This window comes from Bombina bombina, chromosome 1 (assembly GCF_027579735.1).
Source record: "Bombina bombina isolate aBomBom1 chromosome 1, aBomBom1.pri, whole genome shotgun sequence".
Lineage (NCBI taxonomy): Eukaryota > Metazoa > Chordata > Amphibia > Anura > Bombinatoridae > Bombina > Bombina bombina.
Genome location: NC_069499.1, coordinates 1,178,129,835 through 1,178,150,476, shown reverse-complemented (window position 1 = coordinate 1,178,150,476; position 20,642 = coordinate 1,178,129,835). Strand labels below are relative to the sequence as shown.

The 20,642-nt window shown below is 43.8% G+C and overlaps 1 protein-coding gene across 1 annotated transcript in view; it reads right to left on the bottom strand.

Moving 5' to 3' along the window:
- LOC128663856 (serine/threonine-protein kinase tousled-like 2) overlaps positions 1-20,642 on the bottom strand; it is an 894,029-nt gene that overhangs the window by 102,240 nt on the left and 771,147 nt on the right. The window contains exon 18 of the mRNA XM_053718402.1: positions 11,294-11,591. Within this exon, the coding sequence (XP_053574377.1) occupies positions 11,294-11,591 (298 nt within the window). The remainder of the gene's footprint in view (positions 1-11,293; positions 11,592-20,642) is intronic.

Here is a 20,642-nt window from a genome sequence, read left to right as displayed (position 1 = left end):
ATGAATCGGAATATGCAGATATGCATCCTGTAAATCTATTGTGGACATATAATGCCCTTGCTGAACAAAAGGCAGAATAGTCCTTATAGTTAGTTGGTATCCTTACATAACGATTCAATATTTTTAAATCCAGAACTGGTCTGAAGGAATTCTCTTTCTTTGGCACAATGAAGAGATTTGAGTAAAACCCCAGCCCCTGTTCCAGAACTGGAACTGGCATAATTACTCCAGCCAACTCTAGATCTGAAACACATTTCAGAAATGCTTGAGCCTTCACTGGATTTACAGGGACATGGGAAAGAAAAAATCTTCTTGCAGGAGGCCTTATCTTGAAGCCTATTCTGTACCCTTGTGAAACAATGTTCTGAATCCAAAGATTGTGAATCGAATTGATCCAAATTTCTTTGAAAAACGTAATCTGCCCCCTACCAGCTGAGCTGGAATGAGGGCCGCACCTTCATGTTGACTTGGGAGCTGGCTTTGGCTTTCTAAAAGGCTTGGATTTATTCCAGACTGGAGATGGTTTCCAAACTGATACCACTCCTGTAGGGGAAGGATCAGGCTTTTGTTCCTTATTGTGACGAAAGGAACGAAAACGATTAGTAGACCTAAATTTACCTTTAGATTTTTTATCCTGTGGTAAAAAAGTTCCTTTCCCCCCAGTAACAGTTGAAATAATAGAATCCAACTGTGAACCAAATAATTTATTACCCTGGAAAGAAAGGGAAAGCAAAGTTGACTTAGAAGACATATCAGCATTCCAAGTTTTAAGCCATAAAGCTCTTCTAGCTAAAATAGCTAAAGACATATACCTGACATCAACCCTAATGATATCAAAGATGGCATCACAAATAAAATTATTAGCATGTTGAAGAAGATTAACAATGCTATGAGAATTATGATCTGTTACTTGTTGTGCTAAAGCTTCCAACCAGAAAGTTGAAGCTGCAGCAACATCCGCTAAAGATATAGCAGGTCTAAGAAGATTACCTGAACACAAATAAGCTTTTCTTAGAAAGGATTCAATTTTCCTATCTAAAGGATCCTTAAAGGAAGTACCATCTGCTGTAGGAATAGTAGTACGTTTAGCAAGGGTAGAGATAGCCCCATCAACTTTAGGGATTTTGTCCCAAAACTCTAATCTGTCAGACGGCACAGGATATAATTGCTTAAAACGTTTAGAAGGAGTAAATGAATTACCCAAATTATTCCATTCTCTGGAAATTACTTCAGAAATAGCATCAGGGACAGGAAAAACCTCTGGAATAACTACAGGAGATTTAAAAACCGTATTAAAACGTTTAGATTTAGTATCAGGAGGACCAGACTCCTCTATTTCTAATGCAATTAAAACTTCTTTAAGCAAAGAACGAATAAATTCCATTTTAAATAAATATGAAGATTTATCATTATCAACCTCTGAAACAGAATCCTCTGAACCAGAGGAATCATTATCAGAATCAGAATGATGATGTTCATTTAAAAATTCATCTGAAAAAAGAGAAGTTTTAAAAGACCATTTACGTTTACTAGAAGGAGGAATAACAGACATAGCCTTCTTAATAGATTTAGAAACAAAATCTCTTATGTTAACAGGAACACCCTGAATATTAGATGTTGATGGAACAGCAACAGGTAATGGAACATTACTAAAGGAAATATTATCTGCATTAACAAGTTTGTCATGACATTCATTACAAACAGCAGCCGGAGGAACAGATACCACAAGTTTACAACAAATACACTTAACTTTGGTAGATCCAGCATCAGGCAGCAATTTTCCAGAAGTATCTTCTGATTCAGGGTCAATCTGAGACATCTTGCAATATGTAATAGAAAAAACAACATATAAAGCAAAATTGATCAAATTCCTTAAAAGACAGTTTCAGGAATGGGAAAAAATGCCAAAGAACAAGCTTCTAGTAACCAGAAGCAAATAAACAATGAGACTTAAATAATGTGAAGAGGATAATGACGCCCATATTTTTTAGCGCCAAAAAAAGACGCCCACATTATTTGGCGCCTAAATGCTTTAAGCGCCAAAAATCACGCCACATCCGGTAACGCCGATATTTTTGGCGCAAAAACGTCAAAAAAATGACGCAACTTCCGGCGACAAGTATGACGCTGGAAATAACATGAAAATTTTTGCGCCAAAAAAGTCCGCGCCAAGAATGACGCAATAAAATGAAGCATTTTCAGCCCCCGCGAGCCTAACAGCCCACAGGAAAAAAACTCAAATTTTTAAGGTAAGAAAAAATTGATTATTCAAATGCATTATCCCAAATAATGAAACTGACTGTCTAAAATAAGGAATGTTGAACATCCTGAATCAAGGCAAATAAATGTTTAAACACATATATTTAGAACTTTATATAAAAGTGCCCAACCATAGCTTAGAGTGTCACAAAAATAAGACTTACTTACCCCAGGAAACTCATCTACATGTAGTAGAAAGCCAAACCAGTACTGAAACGAGAATCAGTAGAGGTAATGGTATATATAAGAGTATATCGTCGATCTGAAAAGGGAGGTAAGAGATGAATCTCTACGACCGATAACAGAGAACCTATGAAATAGACACCGTAGAAGGAGATCATTGAATTCAAATAGGCAATACTCTCTTCACATCCCTCTGACATCCACTGCACTCTGAGAGGAAAACCGGGCTCCAGCCTGCTGCGAAGCGCATATCAACTAAGAATCTAGCACAAACTTACTTCACCGCCTCCAAGGGAGGCAAAGTTTGTAAAACTGATTTGTGGGTGTGGTGAGGGGTGTATTTATAGGCATTTTAAGGTTTGGGAAACTTTGCCCCTCCTGGTAGGAATGTATATCCCATACGTCACTAGCTCATGGACTCTTGCTAATTACATGAAAGAAATGTATATCCCATACGTCACTAGCTCATGGACTCTTGCTAATTACATGAAAGAAACAAAATTTATGCTTACCTGATCAATTAATTTCTTTCTTGACACGGTGAGTCCACGGATCATCAATTACTGTTGGGAACATCACTCCTGGCCAGCAGGAGGAAGCAAAGAGCACCACAGCAAAGCTGTTAAATATCACTCCCCTACCCACAACCCCCAGTCATTCAACCGAAGGAAATAACACAAGGTGCAGAGGTGCCTGAAGTTTATATATAGGCAAAAGTATACAATTTTGTAAAATGCAGAAAAAAAATCAGAGAAAACCAAGTTGCAGTCTTGTGAATCTGCTCCACAAAACGTTTCAAGCTTGAAAACCCAAGAAAAAGCGACAGCCCTAGTGGAAAGAGCTGTAATTCCTTCAGGAGGCCGCTGTTCAGCAGACTCCAGCAAAAACGAATAAACTTCACAAACGGAGAGAGAAGCGAAGAATTCCAAACATTCTGACCTTTACATTTCCCGGAGAAATACACACACAAACAGGACAGAGGACTAGCAAAAATCCTTAGACGCTAGAAATAAAATTTAACGCACGCACAACATCCAAGTCATAAAACAAAACGTTCTTCATGAGAAGGACTAGGACATATAGAGGGAAACAACAATTTCCTGAGGTATATTTATGTTCGAAACTATAGGAAATAAACCTAACTTAATACGAAGAACCGCCTCATCGGCATGAAAGAAGAGATAAGGCGAACCACACTGCAAGCTGAGAGTTCCGACACTCCCCGAACAGAAGAAAAAGCAATAATAAAGCAAAAAACTTCCAAGATAACAACGTAACATCTATGGAATGCAATGGCTCAAACGGAGCCTGCTGCAAAAAACTTATAGAACAAAGCTCATCCTCCACAGAGGAGCAACAGACTTAAATCCAGGCCTGATTCTGACCAGGGCCTGACAAAATCTTGCACATCTGACACGTCCGCCAGATGCTCATGCAGCCAAAGGAAAAATCCTGAAATCTCATCCTTCAGGTTACTGAATGACCAACCCTTCTCCAGAACTTCCTGGAGAAAAGACAAAATCGTAGAAGTCCTGACCCTACTCCAAGAGTAACCCTTGGATCCACACCAATAAGATATCAACGCCATATCTTATGGTAATCAATCTAGTAGCTGGTAAATAAACCTGAATCATGGTCTCAATGACGGAACTCAGAAAGGCTGAGAAAAAAAAACCCCCGGGAGCAGAACAGGAACGGAATAGTAACATCCGTTTACGCCACAAACAAAAGCTGCAGGCTTCCATCGTATAGGCCGTTAGAATAAACGTCAAACCATAGGAACGAGCCAACCGAGTAGCTAACAAACTTCCACCAGGACATTCCTGGCAAGGAACAAGAGAAAAAAAAACTCAGAAAGCAGGGCGGACCAGCTCCCCCCACCCCACCTAGAAAACGGGTTAAGGGAGGACACCCTGACCAAAAAGGAAGAACCAACCACCCTCTAAGGGAAGGTTTCCTCTGCAAGATCTCCCAAGCTAAGAAAGGATCCTTCGGGAGACGAGATGCGTGGTTGATGCTCAAACATAAGTCAGAATATATGACCCCTACTCCGAGCGAACAGTCCTATCACAGAAGCGACTGTCAATGTCCCAAGGACAAGAGAGATTAAAAAAATCCCAGCATCGACTAGGTTAAGTGATCAGATAAATCTCCAACCACAAGTTCTTAAGAAAAGGAAGCAGGAAGGACACACCGACATGCAGAGAACTAACTTGGAATTCAGGATACCTATCCTCATTACCCTTCAGAAACCCGAAGGGAAGGTACACTGCAGCCAAGAGAAGCCCTCAGCCCACTGAACTCGTAGAGTTAGATGAGGAAAACTACCTCAGGAGGAGCCAACTGTGTAGGCGCAGTAGATGAGATCCTTCCAAATAGAAGGAAAACCGAAAAACCCAGGAATATTCCAGTAAAGAAATTCCCAGAAAAAAAACTCCATCTCTCCAGAAGAGAGAAAAGGAACCGCCTCAGTAGGAACATGCTACTGAATGCCGGACAGATCCGAGACTATAAAATCTTGAAAAAGAACTGAAATGCCAAGTCAACAACAAGGATTAGGTTAAGAAACCGGACCCCCAAAACCCGGAGCAAGACCAAAAGCCTTGTGGAACAACCACTAAGTTACATTGAAAATTGCACCAAGGTGGATGCATGCCATACCCCCATGGGGTCTTGAACTCTCAAGATGTATCCAAGTGGCTGTCCACTCAGCCCCAAAAGGCCTAGAATATAACACCCATAAAGTCCGCAGACGAAGGAAGGACCCAAAGAGATCAGAACTCAATGAGTGAAAGAACACGAGTGTTTCTAAAGATCCAGTCTGGATCCGACCTCAGAAAACCTACAGCGCAAGGAGATAACGAATGAACGAGACTCCTATTGGTTGACGGCAAGAGAGACTGCATAAAAATCCTCCAGATCCCCAAGTATGTAGGATCAAAAAAGGATACTGCAAGGACAAAAACGGTCCCAAGAACCTAGTCTCACGACTAGATGATCGAAAGACCTACCCCAAAAGGGTAAGTGAAAGCATAACAATCCCCAAAAACTTAAATTATGCTTACCTGATAATTTTCTTTTCTTCAGATGGAAAAATGTCCACAGCTGCATTCATTACTTTTGGGAAATAAGAACCTGGCCACCAGAAGGAGGCAAAGACACCCCAGTCAAAGGCTTAAATACTCCTCTCCCTTCCCTCATCCCCCAGTCATTCTGCCGAGGAACAAGGAACAGTAGAAGAAATACCAGGGTGAAAAGGTGCCAGAAGAATAAAAACTAAGATGCCCCACAGAAAAAATATGGATGGGGAGCTGTGGACTCTTTCCATCTGAAGAAAAGAAAATGATCAGGTAAGCATAATTTAAGTTTTTATTCATAAATGTAAAGCGCCCACAGCTGCATTCATTACTTTTGGGAAAAAAATACCCAAGCTATAGAGGACACTGAATGCAAAAACAGGAGGGTACAATAGGCGGCCCATTCTGAGGTCACCAGGCCTTAAAGAAACCACAATACAAACAAACCCCGCTTAGTTGGAGCCGGGCAAAAGAACTAGAAGGAAAAGGCCCCAAGGACACTGACCCGCAGATAGTCCGAAGGCCTAACAAGAGATCGCAAGTAGACTCACCGAGCCAACACTCCTCAAGGAGAACCGTTGCCCAGCAGTCGGTCCCCATACAAGTACAGTACCAAAATCCCCCAAAAAGGAGGACAAGGGTAAACCAAGGGATACCCAAAAGGTACAGAAAAATCCATAAAGGAAAAAACCCAACTGAAAGGAAGGACAAGTCCACAGAGACCAGAATGGATCCCGAGAACAAGGAGAGAAGACACCCAACCCACAAGGAGCAAACGGGAATTAGCAGGAGAAGAAACATCTCCCACACATCGTGCAACAGTACCGAAAACAGAATTTATGTTTACCTGATAAATTTCTTTCTCCTACGGTGTATCCGGTCCACGGCTTCATCCTTACTTGTGGGATATTCTCATTCCCTACAGGAAGTGGCAAAGAGAGCACACAGCAGAGCTGTCCATATAGCTCCCCCTCTGGCTCCGCCCCCCAGTCATTCGACCGACGGTTAGGAGAAAAAGGAGAACCATAGGGTGCAGTGGTGACTGTAGTGTACAAAAATAAAAATTTAAACCTGACCAAATGCCAGGGCGGGCCGTGGACCGGATACACCGTAGGAGAAAGAAATTTATCAGGTAAACATAAATTCTGTTTTCTCCTACATTGGTGTATCCGGTCCACGGCTTCATCCTTACTTGTGGGAACCAATACCAAAGCTTTAGGACACGGATGAAGGGAGGGAACAAGTCAGGTAACCTAAACGGAAGGCACCACTGCTTGCAAAACCTCTCCCCCAAAAATAGCCTCCGAAGAAGCAAAAGTATCGAATTTGTAAAATTTGGCAAATGTATGCAGTGAAGACCAAGTCGCTGCCTTACAAATCTGTTCAATAGAAGCTTCACTATTGAAAGCCCATGTGGAAGCCACAGCTCTAGTGGAATGAGCTGTAATTCGTTCAGGAGGCTGCTGTCCAGCAGTCTCATATGCCAATCGGATGATGCTTTTCAGCCAGAAGGAAAGAGAGGTAGCAGTCGCTTTCTGACCTCTCCTCTTACCAGAATAGACAACAAACAAGGACGATGTTTGTCTGAAATCTTAGTTGCTTTTAAATATAATTTTAAAGCACGAACCACATCAAGATTGTGTAACAGCCGTTCCTTCTTAGAAACTGGGTTAGGACACAGAGAAGGAACAACTATTTCCTGGTTAATATTCTTATTGGAAACCACTTTTGGAAGGAAACCAGGTTGGTACGCAAAACAACCTTATCTGTATGGAACACCAGATAGGGTGAATTACACTGCAAAGCAGACAACTCAGAAACTCTTCGTCGAAGAAATAAAAATCTACAACTAACACCACATACTCTTTATCACCCCCGTGGAGATGCTACTTGTTCAGATCGGCAAAGAGAATGACTGAGGGGCGGAGCCAGAGGGGGAGCTATATGGACAGCTCTGCTGTGTGCTCTCTTTGCCACTTCCTGTAGGGAATGAGAATATCCCACAAGTAAGGATGAAGCCGTGGACCGGATACACCAATGTAGGAGAAAATGACAGCTGAAGACAAAGTCATCAAAACATCAGAACTCAGAGACTGAGCAAACAGAAAATTACAAGCAGCAAACTCAGAAAGAAAACATCTGAGACCAGTAACACGCTGCCATCTGTAGGAAGATACAGAGAAAACACTATCCGTAAGGAAGAAGCGTCCCAAGACAGAGATTGCCCAACCTCGAAGAAGAGGACACTCTCCAGGCAATGTAGGCCGCCAAGCCTACTCACAGATCTTAAATGGAGAGAGGCACAGAACCTCTAAACAAAGGTCAACTGTCACCCCCAAGACCTGAAGATGAACAACAGATCTCAGATCCTACACCAAGCCGGACCACCCCAAACAACGGCAGATCTGAAGTAAGGGAACCGAAAGGAACCCCAAGACCAGCCCCCAAAAGGGCAGAAGAATGGACACAGCCACCTCAATCTAAATTTGCCAGGCAGGAAAGCCCACCATCAGGTCCCGTTAGTTGGCTGTCCGTATAGTATAGTCCGGCCCAAGACAAGGCCCAAGGAGCCCCGGCTCTCAATAAATCTGGCCAAGTTGTAAAACAGAAATGGCCAGAACAAGGGCGAAGCCCAAGAACCCCGGAAACTAGAAACCCCAGGCCAGTCCTAGGATTATAAGGTCCGGTAACATCCCACGGCAGGATCCCTATAGAGAAAACGCCAAGTAAAACCCTTGACGACCGGAAGATCAGGACAAGAAGCCCGGGCCCCACAAATGTTTGAATTAAACAATCTTCCAGGCACATAAATTCCCAGTCTGATAACAAAAAACAGACTTCCCAGGGAAAAATCCAGAATAAACCGGATAACAAGAGCAAGAAGCCATTGCAAGTCCCAACACAAAGGGAAGAGACCACCCTTTGCAGGAGCCCAACACTACATGAGGCCATAAAAGGACACTAGAGCTAACAGACGTCCAATCCCCCTAAGGAACACAAGGCACTGCTCATTTTATCATCCTCGAAAAGAGGAAAGGCTGAGTAGACCTCGCCGGGGATCGATCTAGCAACCCCCAGTTTGCTACAGTACAGAGTAGCCACAGAGCATTAGAATGCTGAGCTAGCTGTCCAGATAGCCCCGAGCTCCAGACACAAGGGGAACAAAGAGGACAAGTCACACGAACAGAGCAACATCAACCCTCCCCCACAACCTCAGATTCAAAGTCAGAGGACAGTAAAACATGGATTTGGATGCCACGGGGATGGTAATACCTGAACCATATGAGTGGAAAACCACTAGGACCTCTTCAATCCTAAGAAAGAGATGCAGAGCATTCCCAACACCGGGGAAGGACCCCTAACCCGAGCCCAAAAAGACCTCAATGTCTAACATCCCGAAAGGAATCCAAGTCCCCCGAAGACGACCCATCCACAAGGAGAAACTAACAATCTAAGAGGTCTCAATGAAGCAGAGAACCACTAAAGGAACAAGTCCAAAAAGGACAATTTCCTAAAGCAACACCGCCCCGACCAGCGAAAAAGAGGCGCTAAATCCTCTAATTTTCCCACCATGTGGGAAGTAATACTGTAACTTCCAAGGGTATCAGAAGCAACAGAGAGTGACACAGCAAAATTCACTGACCCAGTCACCAGAGAAACTGCTATTTAGGACTGAAACAATCCCAAGAGCCGCACGGAACCGTAAGTCCTCTTGAGAATGCTTAGTTGAAACTTGTAACACAAATAACAAGAAACATAAATAATGTTAAGAGCACTCGCCACCCCAACCTGACCAGCAAGGTATATTAGGTGCCACATGTCTGAATAAGCCGCGAGACACAAGATCTGAACCCAAGTAGGACCAGACTGCAACCAGGGTCATAACTGCTAAGCTGGCTAAATCTGCCCTCAGAGAGGGAGGAAGAAAAACAGACAAAACATGGGACCAACGTGTCCAGAACAACTTCCGTAGAAGCAAACAGAGAGTATCGATCCCAGAGAAGTTCCCGCAGGAAACATAGGATGAAAAATAAAATTTATCCTAACCGTATAAAATAAAATGACAGGCAACCTGAGGGTTAGCGTCCAAGAAGAACAGAAAGATCCGCAGGACTAGCCTAACGGAAACCCTGTTCTCCCAACAAAACTGGGAAGGATCACGATAACAAGACTTAAAGGAGATTACTTCATCCCCCATGTCTAACGAGGCGGAGAAGGAGAAGACTGATGAGTCCCGTAATCGAGAAGGGTAGGGTCCCCAAACAGCTAAAAAACTAGTAGAACACGAAGGCGAGCCAGCCTGTAATGAAAGGCACAACACTCAGGAACAGCTACACCCGCAGGGAACTGCACATGCCCTCCTGTGGCCGAGGGACCTGAGGCAACCGGGCACGAACACAACCGCAAATAAACATCTGGACCTTGTAGACACGCAAATGCCAAAAGTATGTAAAAGCTATAACGTGCCACAACCTCCGGGGGGAACAATGCAACCTCCGAGGAGGAAAAAACATAACTTGGGTTACCCGCATGTGTAGTAGTAGGGAGTGGTAGGGAACTTGCCTCCCGGAGGACAGGGCCCCCTGAGGCGGATGGCTCAGCAGTCTCTTGAATCCCCGAGCCCGAGGAACAAGGCGCTCTTAAACGGCCTAAAGAACATAACTGACTGACCTGAGACAATGGGGCCAATTGCATTCTCCTGGGATGAAAGACAAAGAATAACTGGGGATGAGGGAAGTGGGAGGAGTATTTAAGCCTTTGGCTGGGGTGTCTTTGCCTCCTCCAGGTGCCCAGGTGATTATTTCCCTAAAGTAATGAATGCAGCTGTGGACTCTTTCTGAAAATAGGACAATCTAATCCACCAGGAGTACCAATAGGGAGGAACATCACCGCTTACACCAGGTACTGAAGATCTCCAAGCATAAATTGGATCCTTCCAACAAATATACTGTCATAGCAGAATTTGTAATCCCAGCAAATGCAAGGACAAAAAACCTAGTAACTTAGGACCAGCCTGATATCCAGGATAGAAAGGCGATAACTTGTAGAAAACAAGAAAAACAACCTTGTAACAAGAGGTAAACAAATTTTGTACCCAAACAGGACCAGCCTGTTATCAAGGATACAAAAATGTCTGATAAAACCACAAAAAAACAGAGTGACTAGTACCCAAACAGGACTAGCCTGCAGAACAGGGTACAACCAAAACTGTTCAAGGGCTAACAAAGTTCTAAACCCTAGCAGGGCAAGACTAAACAGACAAGCAACAGACAAATAAGCTCCGAGGCCTAAACACGGTTTAAAAAAACATTTTTTTTTTTTATCAGTGACTTCCGCTGGAACCAACAACCATCGCGACCATAAAAATTGCTAGTATCAAAATCCCAGAGAAGAAAAGAGTTTCTTAAAAGGAAAAGTCTACAACATTCTTGAGCTCCGGGAAAAAAAGAAACACATTAGTACCAAATCAGGTGGACGCCAAAAAGGATAAAAAACAAACAGAACCAGCCTGTCAGAATCCTGATTCCTTAAGCACTCAGAACTGGGATTAGATACACAAAGACAATCAGGAGTAGGACCAAAATCCCTCCACTCGTCTAGCGCTGTTCGTCATCAGAATCAGAAGACTGAGGATCTGGAGGCCAATAAAGACTAAATTCTTCCAAAACCTCCAATACCTGCCTCAGCAGTACACGCAGACGCGTTATTCTGAATCTGAATGCAAAATCCATCTCCGACGGGGCATTTGAAGGCCCCGACCTCGACGGTAGTACCCCTGAAGCCTCAGAGGGAACCGCTTCCCCAGAGTAAATACCCAGCACACTTGGCACCCCCAGGTTAAGAGGACTGGAATAAGCTCTTAGCTGGCCCTCAAGCTGTAAATGCGCCAACACCAAGAATACGGCCATGCGCAACCGAGCTGCAACCTCTAGTGAAAATAAACCTCCTTCAGGAGAAGTGGTAACGGTATTTGGGACAACTGCCTGTGAAGAAACAGAAATATCTAGGGAACGCGCCTCACGGAACACACAATCCTCAGGGGCGGAAGGCTCAGAGGTCTCTAATCTCTCCCTAGAGGAAGAAAAAAGCACTCTAGTACGGCATACGGAACACAATTGATTGGGCTGGATTACCCGGGCCTCCATACAATCTAAGCAGAAAACAGAATATGAATCCGAGAAATCCTCCTCAGAAAAATCAGAGTTCTCTATAAATTTACCAGACAAATTTTGTACAAAAATAACTGGCACCTCACACCCCCAATGGCTGGGGCACTCACCATCTGCTATGACCCAGACAAGCAGAGAATAGACCCTCTCCACCGACCCTCGGCCAAGAATATGGAAATAGAGAATGAAAAACGTGACCACGCCCAGTCACGGAAAAGCGCGCCAGTCCCACCAAGAAACTGCGTAGCTCTAAAAAAACCTAAATGTTCCGTAAAAGCCCGAGTCCAAAATCCATACACATCAGCAGACAGAATCACATAATTATTATTAAATGTCCCCCACTGTTCATTAACCCCGCTTAGGAGATATTAACCATCGATTCCATAAAATATCATTACATATATTCCACAGTGAAAGGAAAAACAGAATTTATGTTTACCTGATAAATTACTTTCTCCAACGGTGTGTCCGGTCCACGGCGTCATCCTTACTTGTGGGATATTCTCTTCCCCAACAGGAAATGGCAAAGAGCCCAGCAAAGCTGGTCACATGATCCCTCCTAGGCTCCGCCTACCCCAGTCATTCGACCGACGTTAAGGAGGAATATTTGCATAGGAGAAACCATATGATACCGTGGTGACTGTAGTTAAAGAAAATAAATTATCAGACCTGATTAAAAAACCAGGGCGGGCCGTGGACCGGACACACCGTTGGAGAAAGTAATTTATCAGGTAAACATAAATTCTGTTTTCTCCAACATAGGTGTGTCCGGTCCACGGCGTCATCCTTACTTGTGGGAACCAATACCAAAGCTTTAGGACACGGATGAAGGGAGGGAGCAAATCAGGTCACCTAAATGGAAGGCACCACGGCTTGCAAAACCTTTCTCCCAAAAATAGCCTCAGAAGAAGCAAAAGTATCAAACTTGTAAAATTTGGTAAAAGTGTGCAGTGAAGACCAAGTCGCTGCCCTACATATCTGATCAACAGAAGCCTCGTTCTTGAAGGCCCATGTGGAAGCCACAGCCCTAGTGGAATGAGCTGTGATTCTTTCAGGAGGCTGCCGTCCGGCAGTCACATAAGCCAATCTGATGATGCTTTTAATCCAAAAAGAGAGAGAGGTAGAAGTTGCTTTTTTGACCTCTCCTTTTACCAGAATAAACAACAAACAAGGAAGATGTTTGTCTAAAATCCTTTGTAGCATCTAAATAGAATTTTAGAGCGCGAACAACATCCAAATTGTGCAACAAACGTTCCTTCTTCGAAACTGGTTTCGGACACAAAGAAGGTACGACTATCTCCTGGTTAATGTTTTTGTTAGAAACAACTTTTGGAAGAAAACCAGGTTTAGTACGTAAAACCACCTTATCTGCATGGAACACCAGATAAGGAGGAGAACACTGCAGAGCAGATAATTCTGAAACTCTTCTAGCAGAAGAAATTGCAACCAAAAACAAAACTTTCCAAGATAATAACTTAATATCAACGGAATGTAAGGGTTCAAACGGAACCCCCTGAAGAACTGAAAGAACTAAGTTGAGACTCCAAGGAGGAGTCAAAGGTTTGTAAACAGGCTTGATTCTAACCAGAGCCTGAACAAAGGCTTGAACATCTGGCACAGCTGCCAGCTTTTTGTGAAGTAACACAGACAAGGCAGAAATCTGTCCCTTCAAGGAACTTGCAGATAATCCTTTCTCCAATCCTTCTTGAAGAAAGGATAGAATCTTAGGAATCTTTACCTTGTCCCAAGGGAATCCTTTAGATTCACACCAACAGATATATTTTTTCCATATTTTGTGGTAAATTTTTCAAGTTACAGGCTTTCTGGCCTGAACAAGAGTATCAATAACAGAATCTGAGAACCCTCGTTTTGATAAGATCAAGCGTTCAATCTCCAAGCAGTCAGCTGGAGTGAGATCAGATTCGGATGTTCGAACGGACCTTGAACAAGAAGGTCTCGTCTCAAAGGTAGCTTCCATGGTGGAGCCGATGACATATTCACCAGATCTGCATACCAAGTCCTGCGTGGCCACGCAGGAGCTATCAAGATCACCGACGCCCTCTCTTGATTGATCCTGGCTACCAGCCTGGGGATGAGAGGAAACGGCGGGAATACATAAGCTAGTTTGAAGGTCCAAGGTGCTACTAGTGCATCTACTAGAGTCGCCTTGGGATCCCTGGATCTGGACCCGTAGCAAGGAACCTTGAAGTTCTGACGAGAGGCCATCAGATCCATGTCTGGAATGCCCCACAGTTGAGTAATTTGGGCAAAGATTTCCGGATGGAGTTCCCACTCCCCCGGATGTAATGTCTGACGACTCAGAAAATCCGCTTCCCAATTTTCCACTCCTGGGATGTGGATTGCAGATAGGTGGCAGGAGTGAGTCTCCGCCCATTGAATGATTTTGGTCACTTCTTCCATCGCCAGGGAACTCCCTGTTCCCCCCTGATGGTTGATGTACGCAACAGTCGTCATGTTGTCTGATTGAAACCGTATGAACTTGGCCTTTGCTAGCTGAGGCCAAGCCTTGAGAGCGTTGAATATCGCTCTCAGTTCCAGAATATTTATCGGTAGAAGAGATTCTTCCCGAGACCAAAGACCCTGAGCTTTCAGGGGTCCCCAGACCGCGCCCCAGCCCATCAGACTGGCGTCGGTCGTGACAATGACCCACTCTGGTCTGCGGAAGGTCATCCCTTGTGACAGGTTGTCCAGGGACAGCCACCAACGGAGTGAGTCTCTGGTCCTCTGATTTACTTGTATCTTCGGAGACAAGTCTGTATAGTCCCCATTCCACTGACTGAGCATGCACAGTTGTAATGTTCTTAGATGAATGCGCGCAAAAGGAACTATGTCCATTGCCGCTACCATCAAACCTATTACTTCCATGCACTGCGCTATGGAAGGAAGAGGAACGGAATGAAGTGTTTGACAAGAGTTTAGAAGTTTTGTTTTTCTGGCCTCTGTCAGAAAAATCCTCATTTCTAAGGAGTCTATTATTGTTCCCAAGAAGGGAACCCTTGTCGACGGAGATAGAGAACTCTTTTCCACGTTCACTTTCCATCCGTGAGATCTGAGAAAGGCCAGGACTATGTCCGTGTGAGCCTTTGCTTGAGGAAGGGACGACGCTTGAATCAGAATGTCGTCCAAGTAAGGAACTACTGCAATGCCCCTTGGTCTTAGTACCGCTAGAAGGGACCCTAGTACCTTTGTGAAAATCCTTGGAGCAGTGGCTAATCCGAAAGGAAGCGCCACGAACTGGTAATGCTTGTCCAGGAATGCGAACCTTAGGAACCGATGATGTTCCTTGTGGATAGGAATATGTAGATACGCATCCTTTAAATCCACCGTGGTCATGAATTGACCTTCCTGGATGGAAGGAAGAATTGTTCGAATGGTTTCCATTTTGAACGATGGAACCTTGAGAAACTTGTTTAAGATCTTGAGATCTAAGATTGGTCTGAACGTTCCCTCTTTTTTGGGAACTATGAACAGATTGGAGTAGAACCCCATCCCTTGTTCTCCTAATGGAACAGGATGAATCACTCCCATTTTTAACAGGTCTTCTACACAATGTAAGAATGCCTGTCTCTTTATATGGTCTGAAGACAATTGAGACCTGTGGAACCTCCCCCTTGGGGGAAGCCCCTTGAAATCCAGAAGATAACCTTGGGAGACTATTTCTAGTGCCCAAGGATCCAGAACATCTCTTGCCCAAGCCTGAGCAAAGAGAGAGAGTCTGCCCCCCACCAGATCCGGTCCCGGATCGGGGGCCAACATTTCATGCTGTCTTGGTAGCAGTGGCAGGTTTCTTGGCCTGCTTTCCCTTGTTCCAGCCTTGCATTGGTCTCCAGGCTGGCTTGGCTTGAGAAGTATTACCCTCTTGCTTAGAGGACGTAGCACTTGGGGCTGGTCCGTTTCTACGAAAGGGACGAAAATTAGGTTTATTTTTGGCCTTAAAAGACCTATCCTGAGGAAGGGCGTGGCCCTTACCACCAGTGATATCAGAGATAATCTCCTTCAAGTCAGGGCCAAACAGTGTTTTCCCCTTGAAAGGAATGTTAAGTAGTTTGTTCTTGGAAGACGCATCCGCTGACCAAGATTTCAACCAAAGCGCTCTGCCCGCCACAATAGCAAACCCAGAATTTTTCGCCGCTAACCTAGCCAATTGCAAAGTGGCGTCTAGGGTGAAAGAATTGGCCAATTTGAGAGCACGGATTCTGTCCATAATCTCCTCATAAGGAGGAGAATCACTATCGATCGCCTTTACTAGCTCATCGAACCAGAAACACGCGGCTGTAGTGACAGGGACAATGCATGAAATTGGTTGTAGAAGGTAACCTTGCTGAACAAACATCTTTTTAAGCAAACCTTCTAATTTTTTATCCATAGGATCTTTGAAAGCACAACTATCTTCTATGGGTATAGTGGTGCGTTTGTTTAAAGTAGAAACCGCTCCCTCGACCTTGGGGACTGTCTGCCATAAGTCCTTTCTGGGGTCGACCATAGGAAACAATTTTTTAAATATGGGGGGAGGGACGAAAGGTATACCGGGCCTTTCCCATTCTTTATTTACAATGTCCGCCACCCGCTTGGGTATAGGAAAAGCTTCTGGGAGCCCCGGGACCTCTAGGAACTTGTCCATTTTACATAGTTTCTCTGGGATGATCAAATTCTCACAATCATCCAGAGTGGATAATACCTCCTTAAGCAGAGCGCGGAGATGTTCCAACTTAAATTTAAATGTAATCACATCGGGTTCAGCTTGTTGAGAAATTTTCCCTGAATCTGAAATTTCTCCCTCAGACAAAACCTCCCTGGCCCCCTCAGACTGGTGTAGGGGCATTTCAGAACCATTATCATCAGCGTCCCCATGCTCTTCAGTATCTAAAACAGAGCAGTCGCGCTTGCGCTGATAAGTGGGCATTTTGGCTAAAATGTTTTTGATAGAATTATCCATTACAGCCGTTAATTGTTGCATAGTAAGGAGTATTGGCGCGCTAGATGTACTAGGGGCCTCCTGAGTGGGCAAGACTGGTGTAGACGAAGGAGGGAATGATGCAGTACCATGCTTACTCCCCTCACTTGAGGAATCATCTTGGGCATCATTTTCAGTGTCACATAAATCACATCTATTTAAATGAGAAGGAACCTTGGCTTCCCCACATTCAGAACACAGTCTATCTGGTAGTTCAGACATGTTAAACAGGCATAAACTTGATAACAAAGTACAAAAAACGTTTTAAAATAAAACCGTTACTGTCACTTTAAATTTTAAACTGAACACACTTTATTACTGCAATTGCGAAAAAGTATGAAGGAATTGTTCAAAATTCACCAAAATTTCACCACAGTGTCTTAAAGCCTTAAAAGTATTGCACACCAAATTTGGAAGCTTTAACCTTTAAAATAACGGAACCGGAGCCGTTTTTATCTTTAACCCCTTTACAGTCCCTGGTATCTGCTTTGCTGAGACCCAACCAAGCCCAAAGGGGAATACGATACCAAATGACGCCTTCAGAAAGTCTTTTCTGTGTATCAGAGCTCCTCACACATGCGACTGCATGTCATGCTTCTCAAAAACAAGTGCGCAATACCGGCGCGAAAATGAGGCTCTGCCTATGATTAGGGAAAGCCCCTAGAGAATAAGGTGTCTAAAACAGTGCCTGCCGATATTATTTTACAAAAATACCCAGATTAAATGATTCCTCAAGGCTAAATATGTGTATATATGAATCGATTTAGCCCAGAAAATGTCTACAGTCTTAATAAGCCCTTGTGAAGCCCTTATTTACTGTCTGAATAAAAATGGCTTACCGGATCCCATAGGGAAAATGACAGCTTCCAGCATTACATCGTCTTGTTAGAATGTGTCATACCTCAAGCAGCAAAAGACTGCTCACTGTTCCCCCAACTGAAGTTAATTCCTCTCAACAGTCCTGTGTGGAACAGCCATGGATTTTAGTAACGGTTGCTAAAATCATTTTCCTCTTACAAACAGAAATCTTCATCTCTTTTCTGTTTCAGAGTAAATAGTACATACCAGCACTATTTTAAAATAAACTCTTGATTGAATAAAAAAACTACAGTTAAACACTAAAAAACTCTAAGCCATCTCCGTGGAGATGTTGCCTGTACAACGGCAAAGAGAATGACTGGGGTAGGCGGAGCCTAGGAGGGATCATGTGACCAGCTTTGCTGGGCTCTTTGCCATTTCCTGTTGGGGAAGAGAATATCCCACAAGTAAGGATGACGCCGTGGACCGGACACACCTATGTTGGAGAAATGAAACTATCTTACCGGAATCTATGCCGTGGAAAAGTAACACGGTACATCAAGTGTGACAGATACTAGCATCGCTTCTGACATGGACTTGAGTGAAGAAAGCAGGCAGAAAAACTGGTCAACGCTGATTGCTTATGGAGCTGTTGATATGAGTCGGGATGGTTTCTCAGGAAGACTCTACCTGAATCTCCGGACAAACTTTCATCCAAGCTCTCACTGAGAGGCTGACGGGACTATTTATAACTCCCGTCCCATCTCGAAGAGTACTACCCTGCATAAGAGACAATTCTGTTAACTTCTAACACTTCTCTGCCAACCTCCTATTACGAAATGCAAAGAATGACTGGGGGATGAGGGAAGTGAGGAAGGTATTTAAGCCTTTGGCTGGGGTGTGTCTGCCTCCTCCTGGTGGCCAGGTTTTGTATTTCCCAAAAGTAATGAATGCAGCTGTTAACCCTTCCCCCCCCTTTTTTTTTTTTTAGAAGAAAACAGCTTTATCTTGATGGAAAATCAGATAAGTAGACTCACAAGAGAGCAGACAATTCAAAAACTCTTCTAGCAGAAGAGATAGCCAAAATAAATAACACTTTCCAAGAAAGTAATTTAATATTCAGAGAATGTATAGGCTCAAAAGGAGGAGCCTGTAAAATCTTCAATACCAAATTGAGACTCCAAGGAGGAGAAACAAAATTTATGCTTACCTGATCAATTTATTTCTCTTGTGGTGTATCCAGTCCACGGATTCATCCATTACTTGTGGGATTCTCCTTCCCAACAGGAAGCTGCAAGAGGATCACCCACAGCAGAGCTGTCTATATAGCTCCTCCCCTAACTGCCAGCTCCCAGTCATTCGACCGAAGACAAGCAAGAGAAAGGAGAAACTATAGGGTGTAGTGGTGACAGTAGTTTAAAAAAAAAAAAAACACCTGCCTTAAAATGACTGGGCGGGCCGTGGACTGGATACACCACAATAGAAATAAATTTATCAGGTAAGCATAATTTTTTTTTTCTCTTGTAAGGTGTATCCAGTCCACGGATTCATCCATTACTTGTGGAATACCAATACCAAAGCTAAAGGACACGGATGAAGGGAGGGACAAGGCAGGCGCTTAAACGGAAGGCACCACTGCCTGTAAGACCTTTCTCCCAAAAATAGCCTCCGAAGAAGCAAAAGTATCAAATTTGTAGAATTTAGAAAAATTATGAAGCGAAGACCAAGTCGCCGCCTTACAAATCTGTTCCAAAGAAGCCTCATTTTTAAAAGCCCATGTGGAAGCCACCGCTCTAGTGGAATGAGATGTAATTCTTTCAGGAGGATGCTGGCCAGCAGTCTCATAAGCTAAGCGGATTATACTTCTTAACCAAAAAAGAAAGAGAAGTTGCTGAAGCCTTTTGGCCTCTCCTCTGTCCAGAGTAGACAACAAACAATGCAGATGTTTGACGAAAATCTTTAGTAGCTTGTAAATAAAACTTTAAAGCACGAACCACGTCAAGATTATGTAATAGACGTTCCTTCTTTGAAAAAGGATTAGGACACAGTGACGGAACAACAATCTCCTGATTGATATTCTTATTAGATATCGCCTTAGGAAGAAACCCAGGTTTGGTACGCAAAACTACCTTATCTGCATGGAAGATCAGATAAAGGGAATCACACTGCAAGGCAGATAACTCTGAAACTCTTCGAGCCGAAGAGATAGCTACCAAAAACAGAACTTTCCAAGATAAAAGCTTGATATCTATGGAATGCAGAGGTTCAAACGGAACCCCTTGAAGAACTTTAAGAACTAAATTTAAACTCCATGGCGGAGCAACAGGTTTAAACACAGTCTTGATTCTAATTAAAGCCTGACAAAACACCTGATCGTCTTGAACATCCGCCAGACTCATGTGCAAAAGGACAGAGCAGAAATCTGTCCCTTTAAGGAACTAGCTGACAATCCCTTCTCCAATCCTTCTTGGAGAAAAGATAATATCCTGGGAATCCTAACTTTACTCCATGAGTAACCCTTGGATTCACACCAATGAAGATATTTACACCATATCTTATGATACATTTTCCTGGTGACAGGCTTTCAAGCCTGAATTAAGGTATCAATGACCGACTCGGAAAACCCACGCTTTGATAAAATCAAGCGTTCAATCTCCAAGCAGTCAGACGCAGAGAAATTAGATTTGTATGTTTGAAGGGACCTTGAAGTAGAAGGTCCTGCCTCAGCGGCAGAGTCCAAGGTGGAAAGGATGACATGTCCACCAGATCTGCATACCAAGTCCTGCGTGGCCACGCAGGAGCTATCAAAATCACAGAAGCTCTCTCCTGCTTGATCTTGGCAATCAGCCGTGGGAGCAGAAGAAACGGTGGAAACACATAAGCCAGGCTGAAGGACCAGGGCGCTGCTAGAGCATCTATCAGCGCTGCCTGGGGATCCCTTGACCTGGACCCGTAACAAGGAAGTTTGGCGTACTGACGAGACGCCATGAGATCCAGTTCTGGTTTGCCCCATAGTTGAATCAGCTGGGCAAATACCTCCGGATGGAGTTCCCACTCCCCCGGATGAAAAGTCTGCCGACTTAGAAAATCCGCCTCCCAGTTCTCTACTCCTGGGATATGGATAGCTGAGAGATGGCAAGAGTGAACCTCTGCCCATAGAATTATCTTTGGAACCTCCAA